General features: G+C 44.0%; 1 protein-coding gene across 22 annotated transcripts in view; it reads right to left on the reverse strand.

The window, feature by feature from the left end:
- Window positions 1-14,808, reverse strand: part of SVIL (supervillin) — a 230,942-nt gene that overhangs the window by 24,187 nt on the left and 191,947 nt on the right. For all 22 annotated transcript variants that reach the window (XM_035712993.2, XM_035712994.2, XM_049100238.1 and 19 more), the window contains 7 exons: window positions 11,647-11,794; window positions 7,693-7,782; window positions 7,516-7,602; window positions 5,815-5,992; window positions 3,397-3,569; window positions 1,717-1,872; window positions 315-451 (listed from right to left, as the gene is read on the reverse strand). In XM_035712993.2, coding sequence (XP_035568886.2) covers window positions 315-451; window positions 1,717-1,872; window positions 3,397-3,569; window positions 5,815-5,992; window positions 7,516-7,602; window positions 7,693-7,782; window positions 11,647-11,794 — 969 coding nt within the window. The remainder of the gene's footprint in view (window positions 1-314; window positions 452-1,716; window positions 1,873-3,396; window positions 3,570-5,814; window positions 5,993-7,515; window positions 7,603-7,692; window positions 7,783-11,646; window positions 11,795-14,808) is intronic.

Below are 14,808 nucleotides of genomic sequence, written 5' to 3' on the forward strand. Positions count from 1 at the left end.
TAAACCACTGAGCCACCCGGGCCGCCCCTGTAGCAGCATTTTTTGAAGTGATGTGCCAGTTCCTTTTTCACACAGGAGAATAGAACTTAAAAACCAGTGAGATAGGTTATAATCCTTCTAAAACATCCCACTCAAGCACCTAACAAAGGCTTGTTTGGGAGACATTTGACAAAAGAAATATTGCCTCTCCCTTCTCACTTGAATGAAACATCAGGCATTTGAGAAGCCTTGTACAGATCTAGCAACTGGTAGACATTCTATCAGTGTATAAAGGAGATGCCTAACTGAACAATTTTAATTCTTCAGATACCAACCTTTGCCTTTTCTATGACATTTGCAAACTCTCCTACCCACACGAAGCAGTAGTGAGGGGAGAGCAGGAGGAAGCAGTCCCCACTGTTGAGGGATGAAGCTCGAGGTTCGACCAGTCTTGTCTGCACGTGTCTTCTTCCTGTAAGGCAGGAGGCCAAGAGTCACCACCTTCCCAGAGAAGAGAACTCTCCAAGCCACAGGAAGGACCAGGAAGCACCCCTGCTACAGACTCTTGCAATGCTAAAGATTCTCGTCTACCAATCCCAGTTCCATGATGCAGAGGGTAGAAGGGGGTTTCTAGTGATGGCCTTCTGGATTATTCTCCCTTGTTAGCACTTTCCTAAATGTCACCAGGTGTCTTAGGATCACCACCGGTGGCCTTTTACAGCGTGTGTGTGGATTAATTAAGTTCCCGCCTCTAGGAAAGTTAGCAAATGTGCTCCTTTCCTCCTTTTAACTCATCTCCTGGTCCCTTCTCTGCACTTGGCCCACATCCTACATTTCACAGCCCCCGCCAGCCACTCCCCAGCCACAGTGTCCTCTTCCTGAGGGTTTTCACACCAAACCCAGGGCAGTCTTAGAGGGAATCAGCTTGGAGGGAAGCACTGCTTTGGGCTGCTTTCCACACCTTCTCCTAAATGACTTGATTTAGGCCTTTCCACAGTCATGCTGAGCTTGTCGCCTCTGGTCAGAACTTGGGAATGGAGGTTGGTTATTTGCACTTGTCACTAGTCCTCCAAGTGCACTAAAAAGGCCAGGGTCATGCAGAAACATAGTAACACCCTCCATGATGGATATTCCATCCATCTTCCCTGTGGTGATTTCTCTAGAATTGCTGCTGGGAGGCAGCTAAGTTTCTCCTCACAACCCAAGGCCTCTCTGTTGTCTCCCTTGCTATTGACAGAACGGGTGCTGGAGCGGAATTTAGATCAGCTTCATTGGCCTCTGCTTTCCCCAGATTCCTTCTCCAAGAACTGGCATCTCTGCCTCTGGTGCGCACTGAGCTTGCTTACCTCAGTGAGAAATGAGTGCAGAGAGCCACGTGCAGACTTAGGGACAACTGGGACTGCATGATAACATGGTGGGGGGCCTCCCCCTGGGCAGGGGGAGGCGGCAGCAGAAGGTGAGCTTCTGGAATGGGGGACCTGGGTGCAAATTGACCTCTGCCACTCAACGGCTGCTGTGATCTCAGGCACGTCACTACCCTCTCCAAGCCTCAGTGGGTGGAATATCTCCTGCCTCACAGGATTTTGTGAAGCTCACATGACAGGAGGTAGCACAGCACCTGGCACACAGTAAGTTCTCAAAGAGCATGCATTCTCGTCCCCTTACTCAGGACTCCTGCTGTTACCAGACTAAAAGCTCTTGGTCAATGTGTGATTCCTCTCCAAGGCTCTTAGGTACCTTTAATCTGTAACAACATCAGCTTCTTATAGGGTACCGCGCTATTGTTGGAATTCTGTTCCGTCAGGTTGACGCTCCGCAGGCTGATGTTGCTGAAGTTTTCTTTACTGGCTAAGCCTGCCAGAGTGACTTCTGAGAAGTTGGAGTTGGAGGACACTGGGAGGGTTTGAATAAGGAAAAATGGGGAGGGAGAGCAAGATGGGCAGGTGAAATGACAATGTTTACAGTTAGAGGTTCATAATCGACTTTTTCTTTGAAAGTTAATCTGGGGGGGAGAACATCCCCTGGTGCGGTTATAGATGCAAGTTCAACGTTGAACCACTGTACTCAGGATTTAACTCTACGGAAAGTATCAACTGCATGTGGACACATGTCACACCTCACCTTGCAGGGAGACAAGAATTGAGGAACAATGTGGATCAGCTATTTTAGTATGACATCAGGAGCTGGACACATGTTGCAACTCCACTGAAAGCTGATATAATTCCTAACAATGTTTAGATGTTAATGCAAGCACTCTCCCCAGGAAAACCATGAAATGTCTGTCAACAAAAGTCTCTATACATCGAAAAGCAGGTACTCTTGTAGGGATGGGTTAATCCTAATCTTTTTCCTGGAGGCAAAGTGATCAACTAGGTAATCTCTTGAGGTTTTCCGCTCTCAGAATTAACACAGTCATAACACGATGCTGGGTTTTCCATGTACACTGACAAGTGTGTACTTGTCAATCATCACAGAGCCACCCCCAAAACCCCAAAAGTGGAGGTAGAGGAGGTAAAAGTACCAATAAGCCTTTACTTCTTCACTGATTGCTTTAAAAAATGTCTGTGCTAGAGAGAAATTCAGAAAATTATTTTGCTGGGATTAGGGTCTTACGCTGCTTGACAATTTGTATGGCATAGTGGTTTTGAAATATCTTTTCTTAGTCAATCGGTTACAATGAAAAGACTCAACCACTTCATATAAACACATATTTCTAAGAAAACTCTAAGCACATCGGTTTATGATTGCTAGAGGAAAATACAAATTACAGCAAGAATATTCAAACTAGCAAGATGGTGTGTACCATTAGCTCCACCAAGAAAACCACTGTTTCAGAATGAGGGACCCCACCTTATCAGGCTGAGGAGAGCAGAGCAACTCAGCTACCTCCTTGCTCCTATTCACCACTCTACTCCAAGGCCCCTGTGCTACCCAATCCATATCCCCAGTTCCGAGGCTCCTGTCAAAAGCAATTTGGTAAGCATTGGTTTAGGCATGAATTAATAACATGAAAATCTAGGATTAGGAAAAGCAGTAATTTGGGACATTTTCTCATGAGAGATCAAATGACTTGCTCTCGAACAAAAGTGGGGAATTACTGTGTTTGGGCTCCACAGAGCTGAATATGGGCTGAATTACAAAGCCCAGGGACATCCTTCTCCTCCAATCTCTTGAAAGAAAACTCGGCAAAACAGGATAATTTAAATTAACCAAGAGATGCTCCAACACTATTAAGAATCTCTGTGAAAAGCTTTTCCATTCCAGGCAAGTGTGCACGTGTGTGTGCAAATGTACTCATTTTTATTTGATGGGTGTTTTCTGAGCACCTGATTGGTGATAGCAAGGTAGAGCAAGATTAAAATCGCCTCACCACCAGTTGGCAGGCACAGAGGTGGGGTGGCAGTTCCACGTACTTACTCTTTTCTACTTTCATCCGCTTTGACTCCATGAAGGCAATGTTTAGTCTCTGCTCCGTGTACTCCTGAAGGAGATCTTCTCTGGCTGCCAGCATTTTCAAGGGGTTTCTGGAAGCCTGAACCCGGCGCTTGGGCCTAACTGCGCGCTTGTGCTCGGCCACAGAGGAGGTCAACCTGCAGAACAGAGCGGAGCTGAGGCCTCGGTCTGTATATCACCCGTGCCTGGTCTCTTTGGGGGTCTCTGATTTTATTTCCTGATTTTGTCGCAAGTCTTAACAACCCCTCCTCCTGCCCACCATTCCCTGACAAGGAGACACAGAATCTCGGAGCTGGGGGATTCAGGCCCCCTTTAGTCCGAGATCCCAGAGGCTCCTCTGATGCCACACTGTGTGGTCTCTGCCTGGAGGCTCCTCTGGCAGCTCTTTCCACTATGAGATAGCTCTGAAAGGCAAGTAGTTCTTCCGCACCCATGGACTCTTCCTACTTTTCCTGTTGGAATATTATATACGTCTACTTCTTCTGTCCCTGGAGAGCCCTACAAGAATTTACAGCCAGTCGTTGCTTCTTGATTTCTTTTTCCTCTAGACTAAACTTTCATTCATTCATTCATTTATTTACTTATTTATTTATTTATTTATTTGAGAAAGTGAGAGAGAGAGAGAGCATGAACAGGGGGAGGGTTAGAGAGGGAGAAGCAGACTCCCCATTGAGCAGGAAGACTGACTCAGGGCTTCATCCCAGGACCCTGAGATCATGACCTGAGCTGAAGGCAGATGCTTCCTGGACTGAGCCACCCAGGTGCCCCTAAATTTTTTTACACATTTTTTCAGTTTCCTTACGAACTCCCTCACAGCAAGCCCCCTCTTAACCCTTTGCGCTTTTCTGAAAAGTAACCATGGCTTTGAAGAATATATGGAAATTAAACAGGTCTAAGAGGCCAGCTATGACTGCCATACACTCACACAACTCTCTGGGGCAGACCAGACATGGGGAGGTGGGTGATCCAGTCACAGGGTTTCCTGACAGACTCCACTGCTACTCTCAATTTCCAACTGCACAGCTTCTGTGCTATTATATATCAGACTGTCCTCTGTGTGAGAGGGTGCATATAAACAGAGATATGCTTAAATACATAATGATTCAAGCAATGACATTTGGAGAAGATGAGAAATAGTTAAATAACTGTGTAAGCAAATATGCTAAATATCATTTAAAGGTGGGAAATGACAAACTGTTCATGTTTTAAGATAAAAAATTGAGAAAAACTGAAAAAAAAAAAAGCAAGAAATTTATTTGGAGCAGCTTACAGAAAAAAGCATGATGACCACATGGTCTTCTTGGAGAGATGGTCACTTGGAATAAATTTGTGGGGAATAGACAAATGTGGTAGGTAGCTATGGGCTTAGCCTGCCCAGTGTCTACTCTTCCTGGCTTCTGCTAAGGAAACCTTGACATGGGCTCTGGCTCTGAAGGGCATCCTGGGACCAACTCTGGCCAATCGTCATCTCCTATCCCTCTGGCTACAAATGATTGCCTTTGGGCTGGACTCAGACTGTAGAAAATCAAGCCTGGAACTTGTGCTGGAAGACACTGCTGAGAAGAGAAGCTGCCTGTGCTGGAGTGGCCAAGTAGGGAGCCAACAAATCCACAGCTGGGATGGCCAGCTTCCACCACATGGGCTTGGCTGGAGCAAAGCAGCCCAAAGGAAAACAGGCAAGAGAAATACATCACTCTGAGGAGCCTCTGGAACCTAGTTCACACCTGCACTGCTCAGGGAGTGAACCTATAAATCCGTCCACAACTTTCTTTTGCACAAGTCAGTTTGACTTAGATTTTTTTCTGGCCCCTGCAACTGAAAGAATCCTAAAACCATGACTGCTTTCCTTAGATGGCTCAGTCATGATCCTCTGTGAAGAGAGGCCCTTGGTCATCACTGAGAAGACTCTCAGATCTATTAATTTCATAAATTATTGCAAGTTAAGCAATATGCTTTATTTGCTTTATTGATCGTCTAGCTAGTTGTATGAGTCTGAGCCCATGTGATCCAAATATTTTTCAAAGTTATGAGTAAGAGTTCAATATGACAAATGAGAGACAGTACAGAGACCTCTGGCTAAACTTATGTTCATCTAAAAATCTGCAAAACGATATTCAATTATGTGAAAAAATTCAGTGGCATTACTTTTATGGGCCAGGACAAACATCCGTGGATGTTTGCACATCTGTTCTGGAGCGCGAGTGTTTTATCTACCCCACAGCATCACATTGTCTGGCTCTAAAGAATAATCATGACAGCATAATGAAGTTCTATGGCAGAAAGAGGTGGTGGTGAGAGAATCCCTGTGGAAGGACTACATGAAGGCTGATGGAGGAATCAGCCCTTCTCAGTGGGTGAAAGACAGAAACCAAAATAACTCACTTAGGGGCATAAGGATCGAAAATGACATCGAAATCTTCGTCTAGCTCCACGGGGCTTCGTGGCACAGTATAATCCATGCTGCGGTAAAATCTGGCAAAGGTCTCGTCATCATCCAACTTCATCACCTCTTTAACAGATTTACCGGTGACAGTGAGTACAGTCTCCTGCATCCCACCAACTACAAACAGACGGAGCAAATACACGACATTAGATCTGTGTCAAAACACTACCCCAAATATGCGTCACAATAGCTTCAAAATTACTTCCCCGCTCTGTTCCAGGAGTGGAGAGAGCATGATAGTGACACCCAGGGTTCTGTGGATGCTTCCTGGGCCTTACTTGACTTTTCACGAAAGGACTGCCCATCCCCATCTGAAGCTTGCACCATGCAAGTGGTAGGAGAGGAGGCACTGCAAGCCCACTGAGTATTTCTGAACTTGTTCCTTTTGCTACTGCAGGAAAAAATGGCCTCAGCCTCATTCCAGATCAGGAATTGGCAAGAACTTTTTCTGGAAAGGGTCACATAGTAAACATTTGAGGCTGTGCAAGGGAAGCTCTATGGCCTGTGTTGCAAGCCGTCAACTCTGCTGCAGTGCAAACGGACTCTTCACAATTCACTAACAAATGAGCTTGATTCTGTTCCAAAACAACTTCATTAACAAAAAACAGGTGGAGAGCTGGATTAGTTTACTGACCCCCTGAGCTAGATCACCATAACATCTATGTAATAAGCTTTGAATTGTTTGAATTCCTTGCCTTGTCAGTTTAGTTATTACATTAAACTTTCATGTTTCTGGTATAAAGTGGTTGTCTATATGATTTCTGACCTATTGGGAAGTCATTGTCAACAGTAGCGACTCTCAGTGCTTAGTATTCAGTTTCAAGTACTGGGCATATTTTTTTAAAGATTTATTTATCTTTAGAGAGACACAGAGAGAGCACAAGTGAGGAAAGGGGCAGAAGGAGAGGGAGAGCATCCTCAAGCAGACTCTGCGCCCAGAACAGAGCCTGATGTGGGGCTTGATCTCACAACCCTGAGACGATGACCTGAGCCGCAATTAGGATTTGGTGGCTCAACTGACTGAGCCACCCAGGCACCGCTCAAATACTGTACATGTTTATTAAGAGATGACACTAGTTCTGAATATTATTCCTTTAACTTTGTATACTTCATAGACTTTTGTACTAAAACAAGAATTTCAACATTTATTCAGAAATCATTTATGATAGGTCATCTGCTACTTTACTAGAAACTGACATATACGATTTAAATTTCATCAGGCCCAAGATCATGTCGATTTTGTGTAATATCTGCTTTCAAGTATAAAAGCAAAATTACTGTGTTCCCAGTCCTGATTAGGTGACATCCCAAGGACTGACACTCAGGAATTAATCTTCCTGGAGGTCCCCAATCGAGTACAGGATGGAGTGATTCAGACCTAGGTAATCCAATCATTCCTGACTTCCCTTTTAAAACGATAATAAAGATAATGCTTTCACTATGAATCAGTGAAGTCAAATAGAAAGAAGACAATTTAACTTAGGAGGAAAAGCAATCAGAATTGTGATTTAGAGATTTTGAGAGAGAAGCACGGTTTTGCTTTTTATTTTTTTAGGTTTCCTTAGCTACTCATTGAAATATGAATCCCAGTGTGCTACAAGCACAAAAACCAAAGCTTCTCTCTGGCTTCTGACATGTACCTTTGTTATTCAGCCTTCTTAGAAAGGTTTCCAGCCTGTCCAACTTCAGGTCCGATTCCAACTGCATGTCTGGTCTGGCTTCAATATCTAGGCAGGCAGAAATCATCCATGAGAGAGTGCCATGGGGACTCTTCTGGTCTCAGACCCATTGGCGTATCAAGTGCCTTGATGACTTACCTTCCAAAGGTTTAGAAACAGGTGTGGTGCCCCTCGTTTTACTGCAAATAGGAGACGCTACTGGAGTTATGGCGGTGGGTGATGCCAAACCTGCAAAACGTCAAAGAAGCTATTTAGTATCTCAGGATCTTTCCTGGAAATTTCCAGGACCCTGGTGGATCTCCATTAGTTCCAATGTAGATTTTACAACTTACAGAATTTACACACATGCATGCATTTGCACACATACATACATTTGCAGATATCATGACTATGTAGGACAATTGCAAATGTAAGTATAGTGTTATAGTTTGTAAGGACTACAGGAGTGGAGAAGCTGTCATTCCAAAATGAACAATGAAGACAGGTGAGAGAACATGCCCATAACATGTAAATGGAATAGAAGAGCACGTGAAGCATCAGAATGTACTTGAGCAGATGGGAGTTGGGAGCCCTGAAGGCCCTTCAGGGTGGTGGAAGTAGTTCAAGAAAAAGTATATTTGCACCACATCCCACGGAGGAGGAGGAGAATGGATCATGTCACACTAGCTGGCAGGTGATGCCTGGCACTGGACTTCTCGGCAGGCTGAGATGAAGTTGGGGCAGTCTGGCCTTTGGGGGCACCACTCTGAGTGTGATTTTATTGAGCAATAACTCAAGGAGGGCTAATCTTTTAGAAAAAAGACAAAGAAGTAGATATATGTAAAGTGATTTATGATTGCTGAAGGGTCAGTATCATCTTAGGTGTGGCTGGGAATTGGCAACATGCTTTCACATGTATCCATGAAGAAGCAGAGTGGGGAATCTTCTAAGGACATATGAAAGAAAAGGATCCCAGCACAGAGAGGGTATCTGGTTGGTACAAGAAACCTTAATAAAGATAAAGATGAGTACTTTTCCCCTCACCTAAGTAGAAGGGCTTGCAAAGGAAAGTAACTAGTGTGTTTACAAAGAACAAAATGAGACGTTAATGTTCTTTGTATTCATTTGTAATAAATGTGAAATAGATGACATTGCCCCTTTAAGCATCATCTAGAGAATATGTAACTATCAGTTATTAGGAAAAATAAATGAATGAATTGCTCTGCTCCCTCCTATTAGTGGGAGAAGGATGTGTAATAGCATAATATTTTTAAAGAAAAATATTGAAATGTGGTTTGAAACTTCAGCGTTAGATGTTATTCTAGAAGTATTTCTTAAGATGTACATATATTTGCTTGATGATGTCTATAAAAATTAAAATATGTATTTCAATGACCAAACTCGCAAAAGGTTTATATCAGTGAGAAAGCAAACTTTCTTGAAAGATAATAAAGTAAAATTTGGTATCACAGGCAGTACAAGTGTGGTAAATCATCACCTACTAAAAGGATGCACAAGAGACAGCATAAGAGTTCAAAAGCACTGAGGTCATTAACTCTGAAGCTAATAAACAGGCCCAACTCTGGAAATCTGGCCCCCTTGACCATTGGGGCACTTCCTGCCTGCGCCAGGGCTCCCACGGTGGGACATCTCTTTCCCAACTCCAGACAAGGGTTTTTCCCTAATGGATGAGGGCATATAAATTTTAATTACACGACACTGTTGAACAAAGCATTCTCCATACCTCTTTTCAGTATATGCTACATGCAGTAACCAGTCACCTACTCTTTTTAGAAACATTTTCATAGCTCTCTCATTCAAAGGCATATTTTGAAAACTTTCCTTTAAAGATAATCATAGGATACCACGGGAACCTTGTAGAATACTAATTGTCAGGTACAGTCTAGGGATATCAAAAAGTCTTAATGAGGCTCATGGAGAACAGTCTTCTGGAGTGAAGGAATGAAAACTGGGGTAGAGGGGCACCTGGGTGGCTCAGCGGTTGAGCATCTGCCTTTGGCTCAGGTAGTAATCCTGGGGTTCTGGGATCAAGTCCCACATCGGGTTCCCTGCATGGAGCCTGCTTCTCACTCTGCCTGTGTCTCTGCCCCTCTCTCTGTGTCTCTCATGAATAAATAAATAAAATGTTTAAAAAAAAATCAGGGTATATAGCACACTTCTTGCCAACTCGTCGATATGTCGCAACCTGATGGGCTGTTCGCAAAGTCTGTGGCTGTAGCAGAGGGGTTATTTTACTCTGCTGTGTGTGAGTACAGCACACTGGATGCCCTATTACTGCAAATCAGAAAGAACTGGTGATTCAAGTGAAACATGTAGCTCAGCAGGTGGTAAAAAGTATTAGAGAAACAGGATGCAGCTTTTTCATGAGATTAAAAGTAGAAGAAAATTACTTCCTGAGCAAGCCATAACAGCACCTGTTAAATGAAGATCCTGGATCTATTCAAGAAATGTAAAAGCCAACTCCTGCCCTAAAGGGATAAGAATTTCTCTAACCTTGCTCTCCAAACTGGCAGAAGAGCAAATCCACTTCTGACATCACTGTGGACAGGGACAGCGTGTTTGGTAATAAGGGCCTGCTTACAAATAAATGGTTATTTTTAAGATGGTAGAGGAAGAAAGAAACCAAAGTAAAAGGTTATCAGGATAAAGGCCCAGGCTAAAAGTTGGAAGACATGGACTCTGGTTCAAGCTCCCGCTTGAGTTCTTAACCAGCATGGACCTCTGGGTCTGCTTTTGTTAACACAGGGATGGGGCTCAGGCCAAAGTAGTTTAACACAAGTATAGAGGTCTGTGATCCGATGAAGAAACTCTGCAAATACCACCTTATTAGGCAGAAGCAAATTATCCTCTGCTTTCTTCCACCAAGATTTGAGTTAATCATAATCCAGGGTTTCTCCTCCTTTTCTTCGGCAAATATTTATTATGAGCCTATAATGAGTTAGGCACTATTTATAAGTGAGGATCCCAAAAGGTTTCCAGGGAAGTATGAATTGAGAAAGCTGATGACAATGTACGTTAGCTCTAAGTATGTGTGAGCACTTTTATCACTAAGTCAGGAAGTTATTTTTAAAATAAGACCTTAGAAAATGAAGGTAAATGCATATAAGTGATGAAGGGACCCCAGATTTTAACCATTTCCTGCCAGATATGAAGCCTCACAGCTTTACTGACCATAAAGTGACTTCACTGACCATGTGAGGTGTTAGTCAATTTCTAAATCTTTCAATACTGGCTACAAATCAGTGCTAAGAGCTCAGTGGCAAAGAAATGACCGTCTGCAGGGAAACCCACTTCCTCAGAATGACATACATCATTCTTAATAGATGTATCTTGTAGGCATATATTAAGACCTATCTGGAAATAGGGCTTTGAAAGCCAGAGAATTCTAGTTTGATGGAAAGGGACCTAGGAATTACTCTAAAAAAGAGAAGACATAAACTCTTTTTTTATTGACAAAGGCTTATTTGGGCTAGCTGATTGCCAGATGTCAAGAAAATGAAAATAATCTAAAAGCAATTATGGGAAAGGACTAAGATTTGTTAGAAGACTTGCAATTGCTTTTGAAATCTGTACTCAAATTCCAAATGGCTGAATTTTGAAATGTGACTAATTGTATTTTGCTTCTTACATGAAGAGGACACTATCTAGGAAGAAAAAGTTTTCAGTAGGAATAACTCACAAAACCTACCCCAAAAAGGTTTACACGACTTCAATTAAGAGTAAAAACTAGGTATGCCCGGGTGGCTCAGCGGTTTAGTGCTGTCTTCAGCCCAGGGCGTGATCCTGGAGACCCGGGATTGAGTCCCACATCGGGCTCCCTGCATGGAGCCTGCTTCTCCCTCTGCCTGTCTCTCTCAACTAAATAAATAAATCTTAAAAAAAAAAAAAGTAAAAACTAAAACAAGACCATGGCTTGATTTATTTTACTGGGTTATTGTCACACGCCACCCTCTCGTCTGTGGGCAATAGAGTGTGCCCCGCCCCTCCCCCCGCATGCACACCTGCACACACAGGTATGCCCACCTCCCCATGTACACAGGCATGCACACCTGCACACACAGGTATGCCCACCTCCCCATGTACACTGCTGACCTTTCTTCACCATTCTGCCAGCCACCGTAAACTGGGTGGAGTCGTTGGCCGCTCCTTTGCCTTTTGTCTTCCAAGCTTCTTCTCTCACAGTGATGAGATGCTTCCTCTCTTCGATAGTCATCTGGCTCTCTCGACTTTCTGTGACCCGCTGTTTATAAGGTGTACCAGGAACAAAATGGGACAGGGAAAGGACAAAGACGTGAATTTCAGCAGGTGGCATTTTGTGAGCTGAAGAGCAGGCAAACAGGCAGGAGCACTACATTGTCCCCAAAGTGTCAGTAACTGCCCTAGCTGAAATAGGCTTGGCGTCCTTACTTCCAGCTTGGGCTAGAGATCACCATCAACAACACTGAAACTTTAGGTTAAGACTTTTGATTTTGTTCCCACTCATTTGTTTGGAATACCAGGACACCCAAACGAATGATACCCTGTAAATAATGAACAAAACTAGAGACTCTCTCCATGCCATGAGTTTTAAAGCTGCTCAGTTTTACCTAGCTAGCTAAAAACCCCCTTGATTAGGAAATTTTATCCATATATTCTCACAAAAAGATATGATCAATCCAGAAAAATATTACCCACTTCAGTGTACGAGGACCATGGTGAATTATAAAAGAGAGAAAGCTGAGTGGGAATAAGGTGCGCTACAGGAAGGTTTTCTGGAATTCCGCACGCTTTCTCCTACACAGCTCTGTGACATGGGCCATTGGAAGCAGGTCAGCCCCCAAAAGAGACTTCTGGGTCACAGTGGGTCTGACACCGAGGATGAATTGTGCTGTAGACATAACCTACATACAGAATAACATTGCCACCTAAAGACTGCTTTTGAAAGCTTCTAATTGGGGTTCTAGAGATACCTGCATCTTCAGTTTCTAAGGCCTTGGTGGACTCATTTGACTTGGGAGAAAGAGGTTTAGGGGACTGAGAGAGGCCGGGAGAAGGGGGGAGGTGGACAGGACTGGGAAAGGGGATGAGCTAAGTGAGAGTAGGAGGAGCAGGAGGCAGAGGACTGAGTGCTGGGGGTACTCAGGGCCAGTGCAGAGAAAGCAGTGTGCCAGGAACACAGTGTGGATGACCAGCGGCAGGACGACACCAGGGCGGGAGGTCCTAAATGCTGGTAGGACAGCATTTGCTTCCCCTCCTCTTCCGCTCTGTCTCTCCTCTCATCACCAAACCCCCTCAGAATTACTTGGAATTAGGGTCAAATGAGGCACAAATCATGAGGGTAGAAATTAAAAGAGTTTTTACATTTTTTGATAATTTTTAATTTTGATAGAATTAAAATTTATCAAGTGGCAGGTGCCACAGGAGTGAGTGGTAAGGAAGGAAGAGAGGAAGAGCCTCTGCCCCGAGGAGAAGGAGCTTCCCTCATGTGCTTGGCTGTCCACCCCAAGGTTGCCCTGATGACCGGGGCTCTGAAGCTGGTGTGGACTCCTGGCTTTGTGCTTTGGCTTTAACCTGAGCCCTTTCTCAGACATGAGGTGGGCCATTCCTGCTGGGGCTTTGCTTTCAAACTACTGGTGAGCTCGCCTTAACCTCTGGCAGGAGCCCCAGCTCCACCTCCCTAGTTCAGTTTTTCTTTGGATAAGAAGCAATAGAGATCAAGGTGATCATAGACCTTCCACTGACAACAGTCATAAATTCAGGAGAACCCTGAGGGAAGCACCTCTGATTCTGTTCCTCCCCACTGTCTATCCAATTGACTTCCTGTAACTGACCAACAGAAAAAAACCTTCTAGATCCATTCAGCAAGAAAGTAGAGATAAGCAAAGTTTATCTTCTGAAAGCACTGGGATGATGGAGGGTGATACAGAAGAGAGCTCCTTCTCTCCTTCCCACATCTGCCCTGACCACATTTGTGTTTTAAGCCATGAGCATGGACTTCTCCATCATCTAGTTCATGAATCTTTTACAGAATTCTACAGAGTAATTGCAGCCAGAATAGATTTTGAGATCTTTGGTAATAATTTAAATTAGGGGGCAGCCCCAGTGGCACAACGGTTTGGCGCCACCTGCAGCCTGGGGTGTGATCCTGGAGATGGGGGATCGAGTCCCACGTCAGGCTCCCTGTGTGGAGCCTGCTTCTCCCTCTGCCTGTGTCTCTGCCTCTCTCTCTCTCTCTGTCTCTATGAATAAATAAATAAAATCTTTAAAAAAATTTAAATTAGGTTAAAACCTTTTTTCCTGAGGAGACATGGCAACTAAAGGCAAGGCCCAACCCTGGCCTGAATCATAGATGGGGTGGGGCGGGAGCTAAATGAGACATAGCTTGTGGGAGGGGAGGGGGGACTAACACAGCTGGAAATGGACTGTGCATGAGACATTGCATCAATGTTACATTTCCTCATCTTGATGACTGTATCGTGCTTACGGAAGTGAGCTAGACTGAATGTTTGCAGGCCCCAAATTTCATTATGTTGAAACTTAATCCCCAGTGTGATGTATGAGGAGGTGAGGCCTTTGGGAGGTGTTAAGTCAGGAAGGTGGAGCCCTCCTAAAAGAGGAGGAACGCCCTCATAAAGGACACCCCAGAGAGCTCCCCTGCTCCTCGCACCATGTAAGGATGCGGTAAACAGATGGTCCTCTAAAAACAGCAAGCAGGCTCTCACATGACACAGAATCTACTGGTGCCTTGGTCTTGAACTTTCAGCCTCCAGCACTGTGAGAAGCCAATTTCTGTTGTTTATAAGCCATTCAGCCTATGGTGTTCTGTTAGAGGGGAGCCCCAACTCTACATATCATATACATGTACATAAGACAGGAGTGGGGAGGGGGAGAGCAGCAGGGGAGGGGGCAGGGTTGAGGGAAGAGGAGACAGCAGCCGGGTGGCCACTGAACGCCAACGGTCAGTGGCTCTGGTAAAGGGTATATGAGAGAGCCCTATCACGGCACCTTTTTTATAAGTTTTAAATTTTATCAAATTAAAATATTATTCCAAAGTTAAAAACCCTTTTACTTTACCTTCCCACTCATGATTGGTGAGATGACCCTAATTCCAAGTAACTCTCTGAATCATATTCCCTTATTGAATAAACTCTGAGGTTGACTTGCCAGGAAGACCTCATCAAAATTCAAAAAAAGATAATACATTTTCTTTCTAAAATGAAGTTTCAGGAGTGAGTTTTAATCCAATCAATACAGCACTTAGCTTAAAATATTTTG

This window comes from Canis lupus, chromosome 2 (assembly GCF_003254725.2).
Source record: "Canis lupus dingo isolate Sandy chromosome 2, ASM325472v2, whole genome shotgun sequence".
Lineage (NCBI taxonomy): Eukaryota > Metazoa > Chordata > Mammalia > Carnivora > Canidae > Canis > Canis lupus.